This window comes from Chiloscyllium plagiosum, unplaced genomic scaffold (assembly GCF_037043375.1).
Source record: "Chiloscyllium plagiosum isolate Xiang-an unplaced genomic scaffold, Cpla_swu_hap1 HiC_scaffold_27, whole genome shotgun sequence".
In the NCBI taxonomy this organism is placed as follows: Eukaryota; Metazoa; Chordata; class Chondrichthyes; order Orectolobiformes; family Hemiscylliidae; genus Chiloscyllium; species Chiloscyllium plagiosum.
The window spans coordinates 13514554-13541157 of record NW_028270165.1 but is presented as its reverse complement, the minus strand read 5'-3'; the positions used below and the strand labels follow the sequence as shown (position 1 = coordinate 13541157).

Sequence of the window (26604 nt, the reverse complement as noted above, 5' to 3'; positions counted from 1 at the left end):
TACATCTCCTGCAAAGTCAACAAGTTAACCTCAGAATGAGAAAATAAATGGAAAAGGAGCGTGAGAAAGAAGTGTGTGGTACTCACAGATATCATACAGAGGAAGGAAGTAGCAGTCCAGGGTGAAGCTCAATCTTCATTCAGAGAGAGAGTCGCTGCAGCAGCACCTTCAGGAACTCATGGTCCAACTTCTGCAATCAGACAATAGGGGGTTCTGATTGACAGGAAGACCTAACAGCCTTCCGGTACTCCAGGAATTCCAATTGGTCAATCTCCAGGCACAGCTCACAATGGTCTTTATGATGCGAGGGCGGTTGACCAATGCGAGACAGGCAGTTTAAAATACATGGACATCACTGGCTGGCACTGCGGCTGCAAGGCCTTCAAATTGCTTCCTCTCCTGGGGTCCCGACAGGTACCCCTCCAGTGACATACTCATTCATTTGGCTGAACTGGTTCTCACCCTCAATAATTTCACCTTTGAGTCCTCCCACTTTCGCCAGACCAAAGGGGTAGCCACGGGCACAGGCGTGGGCACCAGCTATGCCTGTCTCTTCGTCGGGTACACAGAAAAGTCAGTCTTCCGCAGCTACACCGGGACCATTCCCCACCTTTTCATCCGCTACATTGACGACTGTATCAGTGCCACCTCGTCCTCGCACGAGGAGGTTGAACACTTCATCAATTTCAACAACACATTCCACCTTTTGGTCAGCTTCAATTAAACTTCGTTACTTTTCGGTTTAAAAAAAAATTCCAATTGCTTAAGCTTCGTTTATTTTGGGGTCGCGACATTCAAACTTCGTGACTTTTCGGTTTAAAGAAACTCCGATTGCCTTCGTATATTTTCGGGTTCGCGTCGTTAAACTTCGTTACTTTTCGGGTTTTAAAACAACTCCGATTGCCTTAACTTCGTTTATTTTCGGATTCGTGTCATTTATACTGAGCAAGTCTCAGGTGGCTCAAGAGGATTGGGACGGGAGGCGAATGCCTGCTCTCTGCCTTGTTGGTCCTAGCGTATGAGAACAGACCCTTGGAGAAAGTTCACAATCAAAGTTGTTCATGTTCGCCCCATTAATGTAACTAACGCCTCTCACCCCAAGGGTTTCAGAGAGAGAGAGAGAGAGAGATAAATAAGTTTATATTTACACAGCCTCCATACGTCTGCGAAACAGTATATAACACGACAGCAGTGGAGGTCTTTGACATCAGGCTCGAACGTGCCTGCCGTGTGCCAGACGAAAACCTGAAGTGTTCTGTGGAAGGTGCACCGCGTGAGGCAGCAGAGTGGCGCAGCGGGAGCGTGCTGGGCCCATAACCCAGAGGTCGATGGATCGAAACCATCCTCTGCTATTGTTCAATGTCGCCTCGTGCTGCTCTCTTCTACAAGCCGCCTTTGCATCTACTTAATGGCATTTAGCATATCGATGCACTCGCCAAATCCACTCAATTCAAGTGGCATGATTTTAGAGGTCTCAATGGTTTTCTGTCCTTCGTCTGTTTCCTCTGAACTGAATCGCAAACCCAGTTCTCTGCGATGCCAATCAGCTGGTAAAGTTGAAACACATGCCTTGCGGTTTCGTCCATTCCTTGCACTAATTCTCCACCCTGGTCCAGACGAGAATGACAAGCATGTCAGAAACCGCATCACGACTCAGACATAGTCCTCTACTATTAGGACGGATACCACCGATTGTGAATAACCTCAGAGAGAGAGACACGTGACAGACAGTCGCCGTGGACTCGATGGGCTGAACGGCTTCTGTCTGCGCGAGAATGATGCTACGTGTTTATGCCGTCCCACTGCCTGTCTCTGGGACAGAGAGGCTGAGGGAGCAAAACTGCTTCATTTTTAACCGTCCCTTCCGTGTTGGATGCCTGCAGTCCCTCAGCTCAGGGCCGTGGGGATGACTCTCAGTGAGTGAAGGTTTCACTCGGATTCTCTTCATCTGGGACACTTGGGGCTCAGGTGTTAACTGCTGCGCGATCGCAGCAAAGAAAGCGATGCCCACTTTGCAATAGACTTTCCGTAAGATTGCTGGGTGAAGACGATTTCTGAACACCAAGAAGGCTGCACAACAATGTGAATTTACCTGGGCGAAGAGTTCTCGGTGTCCATTTCTTTCTGTCCTGCCAGCACAGCATCTTTCTATCTCTCCGATAACAGACCCTTGGAGAAAGTTCACAATCAAAGTTGTTCATGTTCCCCGCATTAATGTAACTGACACCTCTCACCCCAAGGGTTTCAGAGAGAGACAGAGAGAGAGAGCAGAAGATCGAATGGACTCTACCCGCCCCCACCCTACACCCCGTCCCATCTCCCAGAACAACGTCCAAGTAGAAATAAAATGGTTTAATTATCCATCAGTGGAGGTAGTCCAGTTCCTGGGGATGAGACAAATATCAGCGCCCCGGGGACAGAATGACAAGCAGATGTTCTGGAAACGCTTTGCTGCTTGCAATTCTTGCAGCAACGTGGTATGTACTTCATACTGAGCAAGTTTCAGTTGGCTCAGAGTCTCCGATGTACATTGTTGTGTTTGCGGCCAGCTCAGAGAGAGAACAATAGGAAGGACGTGGGAGTGAATAACGATCCGCGTGAGAGGGCGAATAACTGTTAATGGAGACTGTTAGCGGCTAACAATACGTAGTGTGCCATAGCAGACGAGGTGATAACAAGGAGTCGTTTGTGTGGTAGGGGTCAAGGACATGGGGGAGTTCAGGCCCTAAAGTTATGGAACTCGATATTGAAGACCGGAGGGCTGTAAGGTCTCCAAGTGGAAAATGAGGTGTTGTTCTTTCATCTGGAGCGAGAACACTGCTGCAAGCCTGAGACAGAGATGTTGGCCAGGGAACAGGGTGATGTGTTAAAGTGGCAGGCAACCGCAAGGCCAGGGCCTTTTTCCTGCGGGCAGAACCGGGATGTTCTGCGAAGCAGTCACCCAGTTTATGCTTCATGCTACATTGGGGAAATGACACTGTGAGCAGCGAATGCAGCGGACTAGGTTGTGGCAAAAGTGCTGCTTCACCTGGCAGGTATGTTTGAGCCCTTGGATATTCAGGAGGGTGCAGGTAAATGGGCAGGTGGTACACATTCGGCGGTTGCAGGGGAAAGTGCCTTGGCACTATGGGAGGTGGGTGTGGGGTGTTGCGAGTGAAGGAAGAGTGGAACCGAGGTGGAACCCCTGGCACAACGGGTGCGTGTTGGGACCATAACCCAGCTGAGAACGCATTCTCTCCTATTCATTCAATGTCGTCTTTAGCAGCTTTCCGGTATAACAGCGCTCTGTTCTGCACCTCGCCTTCTCATCTGCTTCCGAAAACAGCTTGGACATAAATATTTCCCAGTGATATACCGGCCCAATGTGCACAGTCGCGTTGATACACTCGTGGAGGTTTGCGTGGTCTTCTCCTGTTCTCTGTATCCTATGTTGAGGAGGGCAATGCTTGTCACTGGCCACTCGGGTGTCAGAGAAAAGTTTCGAAGCAAAATGGTTGAATTATCTGCCAGTGGAGAGAGCCCGGTTCCTGGGGACGGGGCAAACAGCAGCAGGGAGACTGAATGAGAAGCAGCTGTTCGGGAAACTCTTTGCCGCTTGCAATTCTCAGAGCAATCTCAAATGTATTTTATACTGAGCAAGTCTCAGGTCACGCAAGCGGTGTGGGTCGTCAGTAGCGCTCTGGCCCTCTGGCTCGTTGGTCTAGGCGTATGATTCTCGCTTAGGGTCCTTTCCAGTGCCGAGTTGCGAGAGGTTCCGGGTTCAAATCCCGGACGAGCCCGCGTTTTTTTAACTTGACTTGTGCAAAACTGCCTGATTAATTTTCTCAAAAAACGCCTTCGTGAAACGAGGTTGGGCTGTCTGGAGTACGAATGAGGCAGAAGACAGGGAAGTGAAATGGTTGGAGATAGTGTTCAACAGGTTGACGTGAGTGGTGCGGTGTTTGAGGAATGTCAGCAATCAAGGTAGATTGGAAAATTGGGACAGCTCTCCTCGGAGAAGCGAACTTTTCCAAGTCATGAGGGATCTAGAAACAGGAAATAATGTTGTCAAAATGCTCCCACACCTGAAAGGATCCACAACGATTCGGCAGAATTTTAAAGTCACGAGGTAAAGAAGGAAAAGTGACATGAGGAAGAACGTTTTCGTTACAGGGAGTGGTTTGGGTCAGTAAGTCCCTGTCTGACACTGACAAAGAGGAAGATTCAATGGACACAAAAGGGAATTCGGTGGTCACGTTCCGATGTGCAGATTTACGCTGAGAAGGCGAGAGAATGAAACGAATAGAGACACACGTTTACTGAAGTGTAGAACCAGCAGAGCGAAGGTGGGCCGCATGGCCTCCGGCTGCGCTGTGACACATGTTGTGATTCAGTGTGAAATCACAGTTCGACCAACAGAATGTGGGAATTTAGAAATAAGTTTATATTTACACAGCCTCCATACGTCTGCGAAACAGCATATTACACGACAGCAGTGGAGGTCTTTGACATCAGGCTCGAACGTGCCTGCCGTGTGCCAGACGAAAACCTGAAGTGTTCTGTGGAAGGTGGGCCGCGTGCGGCAGCAGAGTGGCGCAGCGGGAGCGTGCTGGGCCCATAACCCAGAGGTCGATGGATCGAAACCATCCTCTGCTATTGTTCAATGTCGCTTCGTGCTGCTCTCTTCTACAAGCCGCCTTTGCATCTACTTAATGGCATTTAGCGTATCGATGCACTCGCCAAATCCACTCAATTCAAGTGGCATGATTTTAGAGGTCTCAATGGTTTTCTGTCCTTCGTCTGTTTCCTCTGAACTGAATCGCAAACCCAGTTCTCTGCGATGCCAATCAGCTGGTAAAGTTGAAACACATGCCTTGCGGTTTCGTCCATTCCTTGCACTAATTCGCCACCCTGGTCCAGACGAGAATGACAAGCATGTCAGAAACCGCATCACGACTCAGACATAGTCCTCTACTATTAGGACGGATACCACCGATTGTGAATAACCTCAGAGAGAGAGACACGTGACTGACAGTCGTCGTGGACTCGATGGGCTGAACGGCTTCTGTCTGCGCGAGAATGATGCTACGTGTTTATGCCGTCCCACTGCCTGTCTCTGGGACAGAGAGGCTGAGGGAGCAAAACTGCTTCATTTTTAACCGTCCCTTCCGTGTTGGATGCCTGCAGTCCCTCAGCTCAGGGCCGTGGGGATGACTCTCAGTGAGTGAAGGTTTCACTCGGATTCTCTTCATCTGGGACACTTGGGGCTCAGATGTTAACTGCTGCGCGATCGCAGCAAAGAAAGCGATGCCCACTTTGCAATAGACTTTCCGTAAGATTGCTGGGTGAAGACGATTTCTGAACACCAAGAAGGCTGCACAACAATGTGAATTTACCTGGGCGAAGAGTTCTCGGTGTCCATTTCTTTCTGTCCTGCCAGCACAGCATCTTTCTATCTCTCCGATAACAGACCCTTGGACAAAGTTCACAATCAAAGTTGTTCATGTTCCCCGCATTAATGTAACTGACACCTCTCACCCCAAGGGTTTCAGAGAGAGACAGAGAGAGAGAGCAGAAGATCGAATGGACTCTACCCGCCCCCACCCTACACCCCGTCCCACCCCCCAGAACAACGTCCAAGTAGAAATAAAATGGTTTAATTATCCACCAGTGGAGGTAGTCCAGTTCCTGGGGGTGAGACAAATATCAGCGCCCCGGGGACAGAATGACAAGCAGATGTTCTGGAAACGCTTTGCTGCTTGCAATTCTTGCAGCAACGTGGTATGTACTTCATACTGAGCAAGTTTCAGCTGGCTCAGAGTCTCCGATGTACATTGCTGTGTTTGCCGCCAGCTCAGAGAGAGAACAATAGGAAGGACGTAGGAGTGAATAACGATCCGCGTGAGAGGGCGAATAACTGTTAATGGAGACTGTTAGCGGCTAACAATACGTAGTGTGTCATAGCAGACGAGGTGATAACAAGGAGTCGTTTGTGTGGTAGGGGTCAAGGACATGGGGGAGTTCAGGCCCTAAAGTTATGGAACTCGATATTGAAGACCGGAGGGCTGTAAGGTCTCCAAGTGGAAAATGAGGTGTTGTTCTTTCATCTGGAGCGAGAACACTGCTGCAAGCCTGAGACAGAGATGTTGGCCAGGGAACAGGGTGATGTGTTAAAGTGGCAGGCAACCGCAAGGCCAGGGCCTTTTTCCTGCGGGCAGAACCGGGATGTTCTGCGAAGCAGTCACCCAGTTTATGCTTCATGCTACATTGGGGAAATGACACTGTGAGCAGCGAATGCAGCGGACTAGGTTGTGGCAAAAGTGCTGCTTCACCTGGCAGGTATGTTTGAGCCCTTGGATATTCAGGAGGGTGCAGGTAAATGGGCAGGTGGTACACATTCGGCGGTTGCAGGGGAAAGTGCTTTGGCACTATGGGAGGTGGGTGTGGGGTGTTGCGAGTGAAGGAAGAGTGGAACCGAGGTGGAACCCCTGGCACAACGGGTGCGTGTTGGGACCATAACCCAGCTGAGAACGCATTCTCTCCTATTCATTCAATGTCGTCTTTAGCAGCTTTCCGGTATAACAGCGCTCTGTTCTGCACCTCGCCTTCTCATCTGCTTCCGAAAACAGCTTGGACATAAATATTTCCCAGTGATATACCGGCCCAATGTGCACAGTCGCGTTGATACACTCGTGGAGGTTTGCGTGGTCTTCTCCTGTTCTCTGTATCCTATGTTGAGGAGGGCAATGCTTGTCACTGGCCACTCGGGTGTCAGAGAAAAGTTTCGAAGCAAAATGGTTGAATTATCTGCCAGTGGAGAGAGCCCGGTTCCTGGGGACGGGGCAAACAGCAGCAGGGAGACTGAATGAGAAGCAGCTGTTCGGGAAACTCTTTGCCGCTTGCAATTCTCAGAGCAATCTCAAATGTATTTTATACTGAGCAAGTCTCAGGTCACGCAAGCGGTGTGGGTCGTCAGTAGCGCTCTGGCCCTCTGGCTCGTTGGTCTAGGCGTATGATTCTCGCTTAGGGTCCTTTCCAGTGCCGAGTTGCGAGAGGTCCCGGGTTCAAATCCCGGACGAGCCCGCGTTTTTTAACTTGACTTGTGCAAAACTGCCTGATTAATTTTCTCAAAAAACGCCTTCGTGAAACGAGGTTGGGCTGTCTGGAGTACGAATGAGGCAGAAGACAGGGAAGGGAAATGGTTGGAGATAGTGTTCAACAGGTTGACGTGAGTGGTGCGGTGTTTGAGGAATGTCAGCAATCAAGGTAGATTGGAAAATTGGGACAGCTCTCCTCGGAGAAGCGAACTTTTCCAAGTCATGAGGGATCTAGAAACAGGAAATAATGTTGTCAAAATGCTCCCACACCTGAAAGGATCCACAACGATTCGGCAGAATTTTAAAGTCACGAGGTAAAGAAGGAAAAGTGACATGAGGAAGAACGTTTCGTTACAGGGAGTGGTTAGGGTCAGTAAGTCCCTGTCTGACACTGACAAAGAGGAAGATTCAATGGACACAAAAGGGAATTCGGTGGTCACGTTCAGATGTGCAGATTTACGCTGAGAAGGCGAGAGAATTAAACGAATAGAGACACACGTTTACTTAAGTGTAGAACCAGCAGAGCGAAGGTGGGCCGCATGGCCTCCGTCTGCGCTGTGACACATGTTGTGATTCAGTGTGAAATCACAGTTCGACCAACAGAATGTGGGAATTTAGAAATAAGTTTATATTTACACAGCCTCCATACGTCTGCGAAACAGCATATTACACGACAGCAGTGGAGGTCTTTGACATCAGGCTCGAACGTGCCTGCCGTGTGCCAGACGAAAACCTGAAGTGTTCTGTGGAAGGTGCGCCGCGTGCGGCAGCCGAGTGGCGCAGCGGGAGCGTGCTGGGCCCATAACCCAGAGGTCGATAGATCGAAACCATCCTCTGCTATTGTTCAATGTCGCCTCGTGCTGCTCTCTTCTACAAGCCGCCTTTGCATCTACTTAATGGCATTTAGCATATCGATGCACTCGCCAAATCCACTCAATTCAAGTGGTGTGATTTTAGAGGTCTCAATGGTTTTCTGTCCTTCGTCTGTTTCCTCTGAACTGAATCGCAAACCCAGTTCTCTGCGATGCCAATCAGCTGGTAAAGTTGAAACACATGCCTTGCGGTTTCGTCCATTCCTTGCACTAATTCGCCACCCTGGTCCAGACGAGAATGACAAGCATGTCAGAAACCGCATCACGACTCAGACATAGTCCTCTACTATCAGGACGGATACCACCGATTGTGAATAACCTCAGAGAGAGAGAGACACGTGACAGACAGTCGCCGTGGACTCGATGGGCTGAACGGCTTCTGTCTGCGCGAGAATGATGCTACGTGTTTATGCCGTCCCACTGCCTGTCTCTGGGACAGAGAGGCTGAGGGAGCAAAACTGCTTCATTTTTAACCGTCCCTTCCGTGTTGGATGCCTGCAGTCCCTCAGCTCAGGGCCGTGGGGATGACTCTCAGTGAGTGAAGGTTTCACTCGGATTCTCTTCATCTGGGACACTTGGGGCTCAGATGTTAACTGCTGCGCGATCGCAGCAAAGAAAGCGATGCCCACTTTGCAATAGACTTTCCGTAAGATTGCTGGGTGAAGACGATTTCTGAACACCAAGAAGGCTGCACAACAATGTGAATTTACCTGGGCGAAGAGTTCTCGGTGTCCATTTCTTTCTGTCCTGCCAGCACAGCATCTTTCTATCTCTCCGATAACAGACCCTTGGACAAAGTTCACAATCAAAGTTGTTCATGTTCCCCGCATTAATGTAACTGACACCTCTCACCCCAAGGGTTTCAGAGAGAGACAGAGAGAGAGAGCAGAAGATCGAATGGACTCTACCCGCCCCCACCCTACACCCCGTCCCACCCCCCAGAACAACGTCCAAGTAGAAATAAAATGGTTTAATTATCCACCAGTGGAGGTAGTCCAGTTCCTGGGGGTGAGACAAATATCAGCGCCCCGGGGACAGAATGACAAGCAGATGTTCTGGAAACGCTTTGCTGCTTGCAATTCTTGCAGCAACGTGGTATGTACTTCATACTGAGCAAGTTTCAGCTGGCTCAGAGTCTCCGATGTACATTGCTGTGTTTGCCGCCAGCTCAGAGAGAGAACAATAGGAAGGACGTAGGAGTGAATAACGATCCGCGTGAGAGGGCGAATAACTGTTAATGGAGACTGTTAGCGGCTAACAATACGTAGTGTGTCATAGCAGACGAGGTGATAACAAGGAGTCGTTTGTGTGGTAGGGGTCAAGGACATGGGGGAGTTCAGGCCCTAAAGTGATGGAACTCTATATTGAAGACCGGAGGGCTGTAAGGTCTCCAAGTGGAAAATGAGGTGTTGTTCTTTCATCTGGAGCGAGAACACTGCTGCAAGCCTGAGACAGAGATGTTGGCCAGGGAACAGGGTGATGTGTTAAAGTGGCAGGCAACCGCAAGGCCAGGGCCTTTTTCCTGCGGGCAGAACCGGGATGTTCTGCGAAGCAGTCACCCAGTTTATGCTTCATGCTACATTGGGGAAATGACACTGTGAGCAGCGAATGCAGCGGACTAGGTTGTGGCAAAAGTGCTGCTTCACCTGACAGGTATGTTTGAGCCCTTGGATATTCAGGAGGGAGCAGGTAAATGGGCAGATGTTACACATTCGGCGGTTGCAGGGGAAAGTGCCTTGGCACTATGGGAGGTGGGTGTGGGGTGTTGCGAGTGAAGGAAGAGTGGAACCGAGGTGGAACCCCTGGCACAACGGGTGCGTGTTGGGACCATAACCCAGCTGAGAACGCATTCTCTCCTATTCATTCAATGTCGTCTTTAGCAGCTTTCCGGTATAACAGCGCTCTGTTCTGCACCTCGCCTTCTCATCTGCTTCCGAAAACAGCTTGGACATAAATATTTCCCAGTGATATACCGGCCCAATGTGCACAGTCGCGTTGATACACTCGTGGAGGTTTGCGTGGTCTTCTCCTGTTCTCTGTATCCTATGTTGAGGAGGGCAATGCTTGTCACTGGCCACTCGGGTGTCAGAGAAAAGTTTCGAAGCAAAATGGTTGAATTATCTGCCAGTGGAGAGAGCCCGGTTCCTGGGGACGGGGCAAACAGCAGCAGGGAGACTGAATGAGAAGCAGCTGTTCGGGAAACTCTTTGCCGCTTGCAATTCTCAGAGCAATCTCAAATGTATTTTATACTGAGCAAGTCTCAGGTCACGCAAGCGGTGTGGGTCGTCAGTAGCGCTCTGGCCCTCTGGCTCGTTGGTCTAGGCGTATGATTCTCGCTTAGGGTCCTTTCCAGTGCCGAGTTGCGAGAGGTCCCGGGTTCAAATCCCGGACGAGCCCGCGTTTTTTAACTTGACTTGTGCAAAACTGCCTGATTAATTTTCTCAAAAAACGCCTTCGTGAAACGAGGTTGGGCTGTCTGGAGTACGAATGAGGCAGAAGACAGGGAAGTGAAATGGTTGGAGATAGTGTTCAACAGGTTGACGTGAGTGGTGCGGTGTTTGAGGAATGTCAGCAATCAAGGTAGATTGGAAAATTGGGACAGCTCTCCTCGGAGAAGCGAACTTTTCCAAGTCATGAGGGATCTAGAAACAGGAAATAATGTTGTCAAAATGCTCCCACACCTGAAAGGATCCACAACGATTCGGCAGAATTTTAAAGTCACGAGGTAAAGAAGGAAAAGTGACATGAGGAAGAACGTTTCGTTACAGGGAGTGGTTAGGGTCAGTAAGTCCCTGTCTGACACTGACAAAGAGGAAGATTCAATGGACACAAAAGGGAATTCGGTGGTCACGTTCAGATGTGCAGATTTACGCTGAGAAGGCGAGAGAATTAAACGAATAGAGACACACGTTTACTTAAGTGTAGAACCAGCAGAGCGAAGGTGGGCCGCATGGCCTCCGTCTGCGCTGTGACACATGTTGTGATTCAGTGTGAAATCACAGTTCGACCAACAGAATGTGGGAATTTAGAAATAAGTTTATATTTACACAGCCTCCATACGTCTGCGAAACAGCATATTACACGACAGCAGTGGAGGTCTTTGACATCAGGCTCGAAGGTGCCTGCCGTGTGCCAGACGAAAACCTGAAGTGTTCTGTGGAAGGTGGGCCGCGTGCGGCAGCAGAGTGGCGCAGCGGGAGCGTGCTGGGCCCATAACCCAGAGGTCGATGGATCGAAACCATCCTCTGCTAATGTCGCCTCGTGCTGCTCTCTTCGACAAGCCGCCTTTGCATCTACTTAATGGCATTTAGCATATCGATGCACTCGCCAAATCCACTCAATTCAAGTGGCATGATTTTAGAGGTCTCAATGGTTTTCTGTCCTTCGTCTGTTTCCTCTGAACTGAATCGCAAACCCAGTTCTCTGCGATGCCAATCAGCTGGTAAAGTTGAAACACATGCCTTGCGGTTTCGTCCATTCCTTGCACTAATTCGCCACCCTGGTCCAGACGAGAATGACAAGCATGTCAGAAACCGCATCACGACTCAGACATAGTCCTCTACTATTAGGACGGATACCACCGATTGTGAATAACCTCAGAGAGAGAGAGACACGTGACAGACAGTCGCCGTGGACTCGATGGGCTGAACGGCTTCTGTCTGCGCGAGAATGATGCTACGTGTTTATGCCGTCCCACTGCCTGTCTCTGGGACAGAGAGGCTGAGGGAGCAAAACTGCGTCATTTTTAACCGTCCCTTCCGTGTTGGATGCCTGCAGTCCCTCAGCTCAGGGCCGTGGGGATGACTCTCAGTGAGTGAAGGTTTCACTCGGATTCTCTTCATCTGGGACACTTGGGGCTCAGATGTTAACTGCTGCGCGATCGCAGCAAAGAAAGCGATGCCCACTTTGCAATAGACTTTCCGTAAGATTGCTGGGTGAAGACGATTTCTGAACACCAAGAAGGCTGCACAACAATGTGAATTTACCTGGGCGAAGAGTTCTCGGTGTCCATTTCTTTCTGTCCTGCCAAAACAGCATCTTTCTATCTCTCCGATAACAGACCCTTGGACAAAGTTCACAATCAAAGTTGTTCATGTTCCCCGCATTAATGTAACTGACACCTCTCACACCAAGGGTTTCAGAGAGAGACAGAGAGAGAGAGCAGAAGATCGAATGGACTCTACCCGCCCCCACCCTACACCCCGTCCCACCCCCCAGAACAACGTCCAAGTAGAAATAAAATGGTTTAATTATCCACCAGTGGGGGTAGTCCAGTTCCTGGGGATGAGACAAATATCAGCGCCCCGGGGACAGAATGACAAGCAGATGTTCTGGAAACGCTTTGCTGCTTGCAATTCTTGGAGCAATGTGGAATGTACTTCACACTGAGCAAGTTTCAGCTGGCTCAGAGTCTCCGATGTACATTGCTGTGTTTGCCGCCAGCTCAGAGAGAGAACAATAGGAAGGACGTAGGAGTGAATAACGATCCGCGTGGGAGGGCGAATAACTGTTAATGGAGACTGTTAGCGGCTAACAATACGTAGTGTGTCATAGCAGACGAGGTGATAACAAGGAGTCGTTTGTGTGGTAGGGGTCAAGGACATGGTGGAGTTCAGGCCCTAAAGTTATGGAACTCGATATTGAAGACCGGAGGGCTGTAAGGTCACCAAGTGGAAAATGAGGTGTTGTTTTTTCATCTGGAGCTAGAACACTGCTGCAAGCCTGAGACAGAGATGTTGGCCAGCGAACAGGGTGATGTGTTAAAGTGGCAGGCAACCGCAAGGCCAGGGCCTTTCTCAGTGAAACTGACACCTCTCACCCAAGGGATTCAGAGAGAGGGAGACAGCAGAAGAGCAGCTGAGTGGAGACAGCGCTGAACAGGTTGTCGTGAATTGTGCCGTGTATGAGGAATGTCAATAATGAAGGCAGATTGGAAAGTTGGAACAGCTCTCCTTGGAGATAGAAGTTTGAAATCTGGCCCAGTTGACGTTTTCCAAGACATGAGGGGTTCAGACAGAGAAAATAATATAGTGAAAATGGTACCACGCCTGAAAGGATCGCTAACAATTAGGCAGAGACTTGAGGAGAGGAAGTAAAAATAACATTATGAAGAACGTTTTCGTGCAGAGAGTGGTTAGGGTCAGATTTACACAGTTGCGCTGGCACCCTTGTGAAGCTCTGAGTTGTCTCGTCCTGTTCTGTCGGTGCGTTCTGATCTCAAGTGTGAAACCTCTTCCCTCAGATGGTGAAGTTGAAACACATGACTTGCTTTTCTTTGTCCATTTCCTGCGGTAAAGAAACAGACGCCCGTGTAACAAAATACTTTCTGCAGGATTGTTGTGTCAAGGCAAATTCTGAACACCAAACAGGCTGCACAAGCAGGCACTCATATCAATTTACCTGAGGGAAGAGTCTGCGGTGTCCATTTCTGTCTGTCCCGATAGCACATCACCTTGCCATTTCTTCGATAACAGACCTTTGGAACAAGTTCAAAGTTGCCATTTGATGCATTCGTGTCAATGACGTCTCCTACCCCAAGTGATAGTGAGAGAAAGCAGAAGAGCGAATGGGCTCTGCCTTCCACCAGCACAGCTTGCAAGTAGAAACAAAATGGTTCAATTATCCGCTAGTGGAGAGAGCCCGGTCCCTGGGGACGGGACAAACAGCAGTGTTCTGGGAGCAGGAGACAGACTGAGAAGCAGATGTTCTTGAAACTCGTTGTGGCTTGAAATTCTGGGAGCAATGTACAATGTATTTCGTACTGAGCAAGTCTCAGCTGCTTCTGGAGCTGACTGCATCCATGGTATGTGGCTCGTTGCTCTCAGGGTATCAACAGGTTGACGTGAATGGTGCCGTGCCTGAGGAGTGTCAGTTCTGAAGGTCGATTGGAAAGTTGGGACAGTTCTCCTTGGACCTGTAGTTGCTGTGGAGGAGGATCATAAGACACGGAATATATAATAAAAGATTATAGTGTTATGTAACATAAATGATATATTGAAGAAACCTAGATTGCTGTTGAATCTTTCATCTTTTAAAACGGGTTGTAGATTTCGGTTCATTAATCTGTAAATCCCAGAACTTTTTAAAAATCACATTCTCCAGGTAACTTAAGGTTCTATAAAAGGAGGTGACACCTCAGGTCAGACAATGCATGAAAGCTGTGAGGGTAGGGTCTATCTGTATCCTAATCTTGAGTGAGACTGGTTCTATTTCCCAATATATAATTCTGCAAACGCAGATTCACCCCAAAGACTTCGATAAGTGAGTGCATGCATGAGAGAGAGTGTGTGTGTGCGTGTGCATGCTGGGTACAGTGTGTGTGTGTGTGTGTGTGTATGTGTGTGTGTGTGTGTGTGTGTGTGATGGAGAAGAAGTATGTGAGATGGTGTATGCGTAGGGTTGAGTGTGGGGATGTATTACTGTGTGTCTGAGAGAGAGCATGTCTATCAGAGAGAGTCTGCACGAGCGTGTGAGTATGTAAGAGAGTGTGCTTGTGTGTGTGAGAGTGTATTGTGTAGCTGCGTCTCCTGTAGTGTGATGTGAACCCAGGGTCTCGGCTGAGGCCATTATCATGTGTTCTAAACTTGGCTATCAGCCTCTGCTCGGCCACTAGATCAAAGAGGGCTGAGGCACGAGAAAGGACGGGCGGGAGCACTTGTGGTGGTGAAGAAGGGAGAGAAATGGAGAGGGGACAGACGTTGGGGAGTAGAGAATGACTGGGGTTCAGAGGGTTGGGGAGAGAATCGAGGTGCAGTGTGAAGAGGGGAGAAAGGGCGGGGCAGTGGGTGGGGAGAAAATGGACAAGGGGCAGAATGGGAAGCGAAAGACAGCACAAATCCCACCTTCCCCAGGACTGGTGTCAGTGTCCCACGAACTAGAACCCACTCGCCCCAGAGCAGATTTGGGGCAATCATTTCTCAATATAAGCATGGCTAAGGCATATCATCCCTGCAGGCCATTCACACCGACCTTCCCAACAGCATCCCACCCAGACACACTCGATTACGCTTCAGCCCTGCAGTTCCCCATGGCTATTTCCTGATGAAGGGTTTTGCCCAAAACGTCGATTCTCCTGCTCCTCAGATGCTGCCTGACCTGATGTGCCTTTCCAGCACACACTCTCGACCCTAATTTCCAGCATCTGCAGTCCTCACTTTCGCCCTGTAAGGGGTGAATGTTATATTCCGAGTCTTTTAAATCTTTTAAAATCTTTTCCCCTCACCCTAAACCTATACCCTGTAGTTTTGCAATACCTCTACCCTGGGGAAACGACAGAAACGTTGAGCAGCCAGACAAAATGCAAAAGGAATAACATGTCTAGGCACAGGGGAAAAACATTTCGACAAAATCTGCTTTGGTATTTTTCTCTCGTATTCGCATTTGGACACTTAAAATTTGTCATGATGTGGAGGTGCCCGTGTTGGACTTGGGTGTACGAAGTTAAAAATCACACAACACCAGGTTACAGTCCAATAGGCTTGTTTGGAATCACTAGCTTTCGGAGCGCCGCTCCTTCATCAGGCGGAGTATACGAACATAAATTCTGTGTCTTACGATCTTATACTCCACAACCACCTGATGGAGGAGCAGCGCTGTGAAAGCTAGTGCTTCCAAACAGGTCTGTTGGACTATAACCAGGTGTATTGTGATTTTTAACTTTAAAATTTGTAACAAATTCCTGCACACTGAGCATGCTCCGCGGTGTCAGCAAGCACTGCGCATGACCGCCAGTGTCAGCAAAGCACTGCGCATATTCCTTGGTGCCCGCAGAAACTGCGCGTCAGCTCCTTTCCATGGACCAATAGAGAACCTTGGAGGACCGGAAGGAGACTGGTCCTCCTGCCAACCAGAGCCGGCCATTGTCGAAATGTGGAGGTTGGACCGTGAGCTCTGAAGCTGCTGCTGCTCCTTTCTCTGTGAACTTCACCCCAGACTGTAACTTCCTTCCTCTGTCTAACTTTTGTGAGTACAACAGTCTGTTTCTCACCACTTTTTCCATTTTTTGTTTCATTCTGGGGTTCAATTGTTAACTTGCAGCAACTGAAAGGAAAGAATGAATCGGGGAGCGGCGGGGGGACAGACTCTGGGAAAGTTGATCCAGGTCTGTCTCAAATTACAAACACATGGCAAATGCAGTGACACAATCTATAGCCTTTGATGTTAAAGAAAAGCGCAGAGAGGAGACGTATTGTTTAAATGGTGATATGTTGAGATGTGATGAAAGTGAGATGATGGAGGTCAGAGTTGAAAAGTGTGGCGCTGGAAAAGCACAGCTGGTTAGGTAGCAACTGAGGAGGAGGAGAGTCAATGTTTTGGGCATGAGCCCTTCATCAGGAATGATGTGTGGATGGACAAAGGGGCCTCAGCGTCCTTCTACACCAGTTGTCAGACAGGCGCAGCAAGCAATCAGCAAGGCAAGTGGTATATTAGCAAGAGAAGTTGAGGTCAGAAGTGGGGATGTCTTCCTGCAGTTAGGTCAGTCATTGAATGTATTCAAGGCTGAGTTCATTTGACTTTGAAGAACAAAGAATTGATGGGTATTGGGGGAAGGTAAGAAAATGGTTTTAAGACCAGGATAGAACAGTTACAGAGTCATACCACACAGAAACAAACCATTAAGTCCAACTAGTCCATGCTGACTGTGTTCTGAAACTAAACTAGTCCCATCTGCCAGTGTTTGGCCCAGACTCTTTGAACCTTTCCTATTACAATTGGAACATTTAAGAGGCATTTGGATGGGTATATGAATAGGAAGGGTTTGGAGGGATATGGGCCGGGTGCTGGCAGGTGGGATTAGATTGGGTTGGGATATCTGGTCGACATGGATGCGTTGGGCCGAAGGGTCTGTTTCCATGCTGTACATCTCTATGTACTTATCCAAATGTCTTTTAAACACTGTAACTGTACCTGCATCCATCACCTCCTCTGGACATTGATACCACATGAGAACCATTCTCTGTCTTAAAATAAAAAGGTGCCCCTCATGTCTTTTTAAAATAGTTCTCCTCTCATCTTCAAAGTTTGCTCCCTAACCTTGAAACACCCATCCCAGGGAAAGAATACCTGCTGTTCACCTCATCGATACCCCTGAAGATCTTATAATCCTCTCTAAGGTCATCTCTTAACCTCCAAAGCTGCAGTGAAAAAAATCCCACCCTGTCCATCTAGATGCCGGGATATTTATATCCAGTTATGAACTGTTCAATGCTGGTGCCGACTGGAAAGACCAAATGACCTATTCCTGCTCCCAATTCTCACACTCTGTGTCCAGGACAGCAAGAGACCATATGACATAGGTGCAGAAATGAGGCCATTCAGCCCATCAGATCTACTCCACCATTCAATCACAACTGATACGTTTCTCAACCCCATTTTGAAATTTTGATTTTGGAAAGGCAGATCAGGACAGGATCTGCGAAGTTAATGGGGAGTGTTGTTGAATAAAGATAGCTTTGAATGCTGGTTCATAGTTTCTTGAAAGTGGAGTCGCAGGTAGATAGGATAGTGAAGGAGGTGTTTGGTATGCTTTCCTTTATAGGTCAGTGCATTTCAGTACAGATGTTGGGAGGTCATGTTGCCCCTGTACTGGACATTGATTAGGCTACTTTTGGAATACTGTGTTCAGTTCTGGTTACCCTGCTACAGGAAAAGTGTTGTGAACCTTTGAAAGGGTTTGGCAAAGATTTACAAGGCTATTGCCAGAGTTGGAGGGTTTGAGCTATAGGGAGAGGCTGAATAGGCCGGGGCTGTTTTCCCTGGAGCATTGAAGGCTGAGGGGTGACTTTATAGAAGTTCATATGGAGCATGGATAGGGTGAATATCCAAAAACATTTCCACATAGTAGGGGAGTCCAAAACTAGAGGGCATAGATTTGAGGTGAGAGGGGAAAGATTTAAAAGGAACCTTATGGACAACTTTCTCACACAGAGAGTGATGCAAGCATGGACTGAGCTGCCAGAGGAAGTGGTGGAGGCTGGTATAATTACAGCATTTTAAATGGCATCTGGTAACAGGGTGAATTGAGAGGGATATAGGCTAAGTGCTGACAAATGTGACTATGTTAATTTGGGATATCTGGTCAGCACAGACAATTTGGACTGAAGGAAAGCAGAAGTATTGTTGTGAAGACTGGAATTTCAGAGCAGCTTTCAAAGATATTTTGTCCTTAGTGGGAGCAGAAGCTACAATGAAATCTTTCATTTCAGAGACAGCAACTGAGTAAGTGAGGACATCCAGGATTTTGATGGAATGTGGAACTTGTTGCAATGTGGGGTTGAAGTGTTTTAAGCTGGAAATGTGTTGCTGGAAAAGCGCAGCAGGTCAGGCAGCATCCAGGGAACAGGAGAATCGACGTTTCGGGCATAAGCCCTTCTTCAGGAAAGATTTCCTGAAGAAGGGCTTATGCCCGAAACGTCAATTCTCTTGTTCCCTGGATGCTGCCTGACCTGCTGCGCTTTTCCAGCAACACATTTCCAGCTCTGATCTCCAGCATCTGCAGACCTCACTTTCTCCTCCTTGAAGTGTTTTAAGTAAAGTGTCCTGAGCAGGAAGCCCAGTGAAGGGTTAGGTGGGTTTTTGTTTTAAACTGCTCATTTCTTTCAGCCCCCAACAATGTACTTCCAATGCTGTGCATCAGAAGGAGCGGTGAATCAGTAACTGGTATCATCAGAAGCCTTACGGGTTTCAGTACTGCAGGTATTGTATTGTTGCATCAGCATTGTAAAGGGTACTGGCAGCAGTGGGAGGTGTGGGCTGTATTCACTGGAAGCGATGAAGCAGTTTGATAACACACATATGAGAGGGCAGGGTGGGACTTGTCTTTCAATTTGCAGAAGTTGGGAGGTTCTGGGAATTGTGGTTCTGGGCAAACACAACTGCAGTAAATCAGAGAAGCCCTGCAGTGTGGAAGGAGGCCATTCAACCCATCAAGTCCACATTGACCCATCGAACAGCATGCCACCCAGATCCATCCTATCTCGTCGTTTCTGCTGGTGGGTTAGACTAGGTAACAAGATTAGGGGTAGGTTTAAGGCAGAGGTGGAGGGACTACGTTTCCTGGAGAGTGGTGAATCTATGGAATTCTTTGCCCAAGGAAGCAACAGAAGCAGGCATATTCAAGACACAGTTCGATGGGATTTTGGATGGTAGGTGAATTTAGGGTAGTCAGGATAATGCAGGTAAGAGGAGCTGAGATGATGGATAGATCAGCCATGATCTTAAAGAATGGCGGAGCAGGCTCGATGGGCCAAATGGCCTCTTTCTGCACTGCAGGGATTTTATGATTGCTTCATATGGTGTATATCTGATATTCGCTGTTGTACAAGCTGCATGGCTATGATTTTTCACCTTCTAATATAGTAATGGAATTACATCCTGTATTTCTTGTATTCATTTTTATTTTAACAGGTCAGCAGGACGTCTTTCAGCAACTTTACTGGCTTTCTTTCCTGAAGCAGCCTTGACATTTCATTTTCATATCCTTCATTCAGCTCCATTTCCAGCAACTTTGTGGGAAGGTTGTTCCAGGTCATTGTCACCTAAATGAAGTTTTCCTCTTTATATACTTAATGCTATCTGGCTGAATGAGGGTTTTCAGGTTTCTGTGTCATGGATAATATATGATCAGCAGGTATCTGGCAACCTAAGGAATTGTCACCGATGTTATGTTCATTTGACTGTACTGACCGTGACTTATTTCATGGTTTCTTTTGCAGGAAGACATGGGGAAAGAAATCTGAAACCAAAAGATACATCAGCTTCTGACAGAGCCACTTGATTCATTGGGACTTGAATATCAGCAGCCATTCCAGTCGAGAAGAAATGTTTGCTTCTGTCTGCTTGGACACTGGTGTGGCAGGAAGAATACTGATACACCCGAATGAGGGAGATACAGTGCGGTGACTGTGAAAAGGACAGGACTTCACACCATTTACTCAGCTTGGAGGGTCAAAGAGGCTGTTCACTCGCTGTCTGTGCGCGAAGGGCTTCACCCGCTCCTCCCACCTGCAGAGACATCAGTGAGTTCACCTCCCATCGCAGGGGGATTGAAGGAGCTTCGGCCGAGTGCCATTATCGACTGCATTAATAACCTTGTTCTGGGGACTCCCGGGTTTGAATCTCACCATAGCAGATGGCGGATTTGGAGTTCAGTCAGAAATCTGGAGTTCAGAATCTCATTATGAAACCATTTTCGGGGAACAAACACCCCAATCTGATTCACTCATGCTTTAGGGGAGGAAACTGCCGTTGTGGGAAAGGATTCACTCAGTCGTCCCAGCTGCATTCTTTCCCTGGTCTGGCCTATATGTGACTCCAGACCCACAGCAGTGTGGTTGACTCTTGACAGCCCATGTGCAAATGTGCGGGGAGAATCTTACTTGCATACAGGCTATGGGTTGCAATTGCTGAGTGAAGCAATACTTCCTCCAGGCTAAGGCTGCACCAAGGATCGAATTAAAAAGGGACAACTCAGCTGACCAATAGTGAAGAAAGTGGGATGCAGGGGAATGTGTGTGTGTGTGTATATATGTATGTGTGTGTGTGTTTAAAAAAAAGCTACCTTTTGTGCCCCTTTTTGCTGGGACGATCTGAAGCTGCAACAAAGTTGGGTCCCAACAAAAGTTACCTGAACTTACCGTCGGATTCAGACATTGAAGGCTATGAGATCCAACAGGTTTTTCTTTTAAAGCTGCTAATTTCTTTCAATCTCCGGCGCGAGGTTTCCAATGTCTTATATCAGAAGGAGCAGTCAATGTGTAGCTCGTATTATTAGAATTGTACATTTTTCAGGACTGATGGTTCATTGTTTCCTCAGCATTGTAAAGTTTACTGGCAGCAATGGGAGGGGTGGGCTGTTTTCACTGGAAACAAAGTTAAAATCCAGTTACAGTCCAACAGGTTTATTTGGAAGCACTAGCTTTCGGAGTGTTGCTCCTTCGTCAGGTAGCTGTACAGCAGGATCATAAGACACAGAATTTGTAGCAAAATGATATATTGAACAAACCTCGACTGCTTTTAAGTGTTTCATCTTTAGAATGGGTTGCAGGTTTCAGTTCATTGGTATGTAAATCCCAAAACTTCTTTTAAGTCACAGTCTCGAGATAACTTAAGGTTTTACAAAGAGGTGCCCTCTCAGCTCAGACAATGCATGAAAGATGTGAGGTTCGAGTCTGTCTTGAGTCAGACTGATTCTGTTTCCAAAGTAGGAATTTATAAAATATTACATGGATTGACTGTCTGCAGATTGTGCACTTTTTGAGCAAAATAGAATGAATCTACAAACATAATTCTGCAAATGCAAATTCAGCCCGTGGTCTTATCTATGTGTGAATGCATGAAAGTGAGTGAGTGTGTGCATACGCATGAGTCTGGCTGAGAGAGTGTGTGTTTGCGTGTGTGCATGCTTGGTAAAGTGAGAGTGTGCAGGAGTATAAGTCTGTGAGAGGATGTGTGTGTGGGTGAGAGTGTGGGTGGTACATGTGTGCGCATCTGAGAGAGCGCGTATATCTGAGAGAGTGCCTGCGTGAGTATGTGAGAATGTATGGCTGTGTGTGAGAGACAGAGAGACAGAATGTGTACAGTGTAGTGGGGTCACCTGTAATGTAACATGAACCCAAGGTCCTGGTGGAGGCCATCCTCATGGGTTCCAAACTTGCCTATCAGTCTCTGCTCGGCCACTAGAAATGATTAAGCAGTTACACAATAGACACGGGAGAGGGCAGGGTGAGACTTGTCTTTCGATTTGCAAAAGGTGGAAGGCTCTGGATGATGTGATCTAGGGCAAACACAACTTGGAGGACCTTCGGCTCAGAGAGGTGGAGCTGGAAGCCAGGCTGCTGACACGCTGGGAAGGCAAGGCGGAAAGTTAATCAGATGTTTTTTTATTCCGGGAGATGGTCTTTCCCTCCATACAGAGCCTTCCGATGGGGTCAGTGGACAGGGTCAGGAGGGTGTGAGCCCGGGTCAGGCAGGTAAAGGGGATCTGAGAGAGGGCTGCAGGGGGGCGGAGCTAACTGTGGTGTGGTGGGAGTAAGAACAACGTTAAGGAGGGGGAGATAAGGGACAGAATAGTGACGGGGATTGCCTCCGTTCTCTGCAGTTGGCAGCAGGAGCACAGATGGTATCGGAATCTGGTGCCAGGATTCAGGAACCGATGTGTTCAGGGCTGGAGAAGTGGGAAAGGGAGGTGCAATGGGTGTGGTCCAACGATGTCAGCAGGAGACAGCCTCTGCTGAGGGCGCATGAGAAGTTAAAAGCTGCAAAGACAAAGCAGAACCTCAAAGCACTGGGTGGGGTGGTTGCTCAGTGGTTAGCAATGCTGCTTAATAACGCCAGGAGTCTGGGTTTGATTCCACCCTTGGGTGACTGTCTGTGTGAAGTTTGGCATGTTCTCCCCCTTGTGTCTGTGTTGGTTACCTCTGGGTGTTCTGGCTTCCTCCCAAAGATCTGCACCTTAGGGTGGATCAGCTGTGCTAAAGTGTGCAGGAGAGCTTGCATCTTTTAGGATGACCATGTTAGTTTCGGGTCCTTCATTTGTAAATCCCAGAACTTTTTTAAACTTACATTCTCAAGATAGCTTTTAACAATAGGTGTCATCTCAGCTCAGATAATGCATTGAAGGTGCGACATTAAAGTCTGCCTGTGTCCCAATGTTAGGTCAGACTGATTCTATTTCTAAAGTGGGAGCTACAGAATCTTACATGGATTTATACAGTTTTTGAGTAATTCGGAATAGAATGGGCTTCTGCAAGGAAGTGCACAAACAACTGACCAGGAACACGACAGGCAACTACCAGCTGATCTGACCAAAGAGCACAACCGTGAATTGACAGCATTCATCAAGACTTCTGATCCAATCCTTCCAGAAGTTCAGCATCCACGGACGAGTTGAATCCGTGGATGTGTCAGTACTCTCCACCAGCATCCCTCACGATGATGGCATCACGGTAACAGCCTCAGTACTCAATACCAACAACTGCCAATCTCTGAGCACTGTCCTACAACTCATCCACTTCATCCTTGACCACAATATTTTCACCTTTGGCAACCAGTTCTTCATCCAGACACATGGAACAGCCATGGGGACCAAATGTGCACCTCAGTATGCCAACATTTTCACGCAGAGGTTCAAACAAGGCTTCTTTTCTGCACAGGACCTCCAACCAACACTATACATCAGATATATTGATGACATTTCTTCCTGTGGACCCATGGTGAGGAGTCACTGAAACAACGAGACTGTGATATTAACAAGTTTCATCCCACTATCACATTCACCACACTCTTTAGTATCTGTCTCATTTTTGAACACATGCAGCTCTATCTCAGCACTTCTCTGTACCGCAAACCCATGGATAACCTGACAGTGCTATACTTCTCTCGTGAAACATATTAAAACATGCACCCCCTCTGGACAAGCCCTTCACATACATAGGATCTGTTCAGGTGAGGAGGAACATGACAGACACTTGGAAGTACACAAGCATGCTCTCATAAGAACGGGGTAAAATGTTCAACTCATCAACTGCCAGTTCCAATGTGTCACAGCAAGAAACTGTAATGACTTCCTTTGGGAGACAGACATGAGATGCAACCAAAACTGTATCCTTTGTTGTCCAATACTTCTCAGGAGCCAAAACACTACGCAATCTTCTTCACAGCCTGCAGCACATTATTGATGAGGATGAGCATCTCACCAAGACCTTCCACACGCCTCCACTTCCCGCCTTCAAACAACCGCCAAACTTTAAACAGATAATTGTTCGCAGCAAACTGCCTGGCCTTCAGGACAACACGATACAACTCTGTCATGGCAGATGATGAAAGACGAATCAGAATGTTGACACGATTACCACCATTACACGTGGGGACACCACCCACCATGAGTGCAGCAGGTACTCATGTGACTCAGCCAACATTGTTTATCTCATACACTGCAGGCATTGATGCCCTGAGTCTTGGTATATCGGTGAGACCAAGCAGAGGCTACAGCAACAGATGAATGGACACTGCACAACAATCACCAGCCGGGAGTGTTCCCTCGGGGAACACTACAGCGGTCTGGGACATTCAGCCTTGGACCTTCGGGTAACTATTCTTCAAGGTAAACTTCAGGATAGGCAACAACGGAAAGTGGCTGGGCAGAGGCTGATAGCCAAGTTCAATACCCATTGAGACGGCCTCATCCGGGACCTTGGGTTCATGTCACACCACACTACACATTCTCTCTCTCTCTCACACTCACACACACACACGCATACATTCACACACACCCTCTCACAGACTTATACTCCATTACACACTTTCTCTCACACACACAGACACACATACACATACACACCCTCTCAGACTTATTCCCCATTACACTCTCTCACACACACATGATCACTTGGTTTCTCCTGCACACACACACACACACACACATAAAAGTTTGTGGGTTGAATTTGTACTTGCAGAATCGCATTTTATTTTGCTCATAAACTCATAGACGTAAGATTCTGTAATACAACGATAGAAATAGAATCCGTCTGACCTAACATTGGGACACAGACAAACTTTAACTTAACACCTTCAATGCATTATCTGATTGAGATGACACCTATTGTTAAAAGCTAGCTTGACAACGTAACTTTTGAAAAGTTCTGGGATTTCCACGTGAAGGAATCAAAACTAACATGGTCATTTTAAAAAATGGTAGAGGTAAGCTAAAGTTGTTTAATATTCCATCCCATGACACTGCAATCCTGTTGCTATGAAGACTGTGTGTTATGATTCTGCTCCACAACCAACCGATGAAGGAGCAGCGCTTCGAAAACTAGTGATTCCAAATAAACCTGTCGGGCGAAAACCTGGCATTGTGTGATTTTTAACTTTGAAAATCTGCAGTAATACCAACATCTCCATACTGCGAATGCTACTCGGTGTCAGCAACGCATTGCGCATGTTCCAAGGTGTCAGCAAAATATTACGCATGCTCACACAACAGGCGGAAACACTCCGTGACCTTGTTTTGATGGACCAATGAGAAGCTCTGGAGGACCGGATGGAGACTGGTCCTCCTGCCAATCACAGCAAACCCATCGTCTGGATGCGGAAGTAGGACCATGTGCTTCTGAGCTGGTTGTTGCTGCTCCTCTCTCTCTGAATGAAGATTGAGCTTCACCCCAGACTGCAACTTCCTTCCTCTCTCCAACATCTGTGAGTACAGCACACTTTTTTCTCACCCCCTTTTCCGTTCCGGGGTTGAACTGTTGACTTGCAGGAACTGAAGGGAAACGAAGTGAATCCAGGGAGGGGACAGACTCTGGGAAAGTTAGTCCAGGTCTTTTTTTCAATGGCAAATACAGGAGAATTGACATTTCAGGCTCGAGCCTTTCATCAGCAATGATGTGTGGATGAACAAAGGGGCCTCTGCGTCCTTCTAATCCAGTCAATGCAAGTTGTCAGACAGGTGCAGCAAGTAGTGAGCAAGGCAAGTGGTATATTAGCAAGAGGAATTGAGTTCAGAAGTGGGGACGCCTTCCTGCAGTTTGGGCGTAATTGAATATATCCAAGGCTGAGGTCATCTGATTTTTGAACAACAAAGATGTGATGGTTATGGGGGAGGCAAGACCAGTACAGGTCAGTTACAGAAACAGACCCTTCAGTCCAACTAGTCCATGCTGACTATGTTCTCAAACTAAACTGGACCCACCTGCCTGTGTTTAACCTATATCCCTCTGAACCTTTTATATTGGAGTCATAGAGATGTACAGCACAGAAACAGACCATTCGGTCCAATTTTTCCATGCCTATCAGTTATCCTAATCTAGTCTGTTTGCCAGCCCTGGGCCCATATCCCTTGAACCCCTTCTATTATAGACCAATCCAAATGCCTTTTAAATTCTGTAATTATACCAGTCTCCACCACTTCCTCTGGCTGGTCACTTCATATACCCACTACTCTGTGAAAAGGCTCCCCTTAGAGCTCTTTTATGTCTTTCCCCGTTCGCCCAAAACCTTTAGTTCTGCACTACCCCACCCCAGGGAGAAGACTTTGTCTATTTACCCTATCCATGCCTCTCATGACTTTATAAACCTCTAAGGTCATCCCTCAGCCTCCGACGCTCCAGGGAAAACAGCCGCAGCCTATTCAGCCTTTCCCGAGAGCTAATTTTTTCAAATTTGGCAACATGCTGGTAAATCTTTTCTGAACCCTTTCAAGTTTCACACCGTCCTTCTGATGGGCAGGAGACTAGAGTTGCACCCAAATTCCAAATGTGGTCTCACCAATGTCCTGTAGAGCTGCACATCACCTACCTCCCAACTCCTTTACTCAGTGCTGTAACCGATAAAGGAAAGCATACCAAATGCTGCCTTCACTATCATATCTACCTGGGACTTGACCTTCAAGGAGCTATGAACCTGCACTCCAAGGTCTCTTTATTCAGCAACACTCCCCAGGACCTTATACACTTTTTATGCTAAGTCCTGCTTTGATTTGCTTTTCCAAAATCCAGCGCTTCACATTTATTTAAGTTAAACTTCATCATTCATATACTAATCCAAATGTCTTTTAAATGTTCTAACTGTATCTGCATCCACCCCTTTGTCTGGAAATTCATTCCACACACAAACCACTCTCTGGGGGGAAGAAAATGGCAACCCTCATATCCTTT

General features: G+C 47.7%; 1 protein-coding gene and 3 non-coding genes across 4 annotated transcripts in view; all 4 read left to right on the top strand.

Annotated features, from left to right (window-relative positions):
- The first annotated feature begins 345 nt into the window (after nucleotides 1-345).
- The window catches only part of LOC148143168 (uncharacterized), a 36524-nt gene continuing 10265 nt past the window's right edge, over nucleotides 346-26604 (top strand). Inside the window, exons 1-2 of the mRNA XM_087975783.1 lie at nucleotides 346-414; nucleotides 503-709. Coding sequence (XP_087831909.1) covers nucleotides 346-414; nucleotides 503-709 — 276 coding nt within the window. The remainder of the gene's footprint in view (nucleotides 415-502; nucleotides 710-26604) is intronic.
- Nucleotides 1281-1352, top strand: trnam-cau (transfer RNA methionine (anticodon CAU)). Its single transcript has one exon. It is a non-coding gene; the product is annotated as a tRNA-Met (tRNA).
- On the top strand, nucleotides 4564-4635 carry trnam-cau (transfer RNA methionine (anticodon CAU)). Its single transcript has one exon. It is a non-coding gene; the product is annotated as a tRNA-Met (tRNA).
- On the top strand, nucleotides 11128-11199 carry trnam-cau (transfer RNA methionine (anticodon CAU)). Its single transcript has one exon. It is a non-coding gene; the product is annotated as a tRNA-Met (tRNA).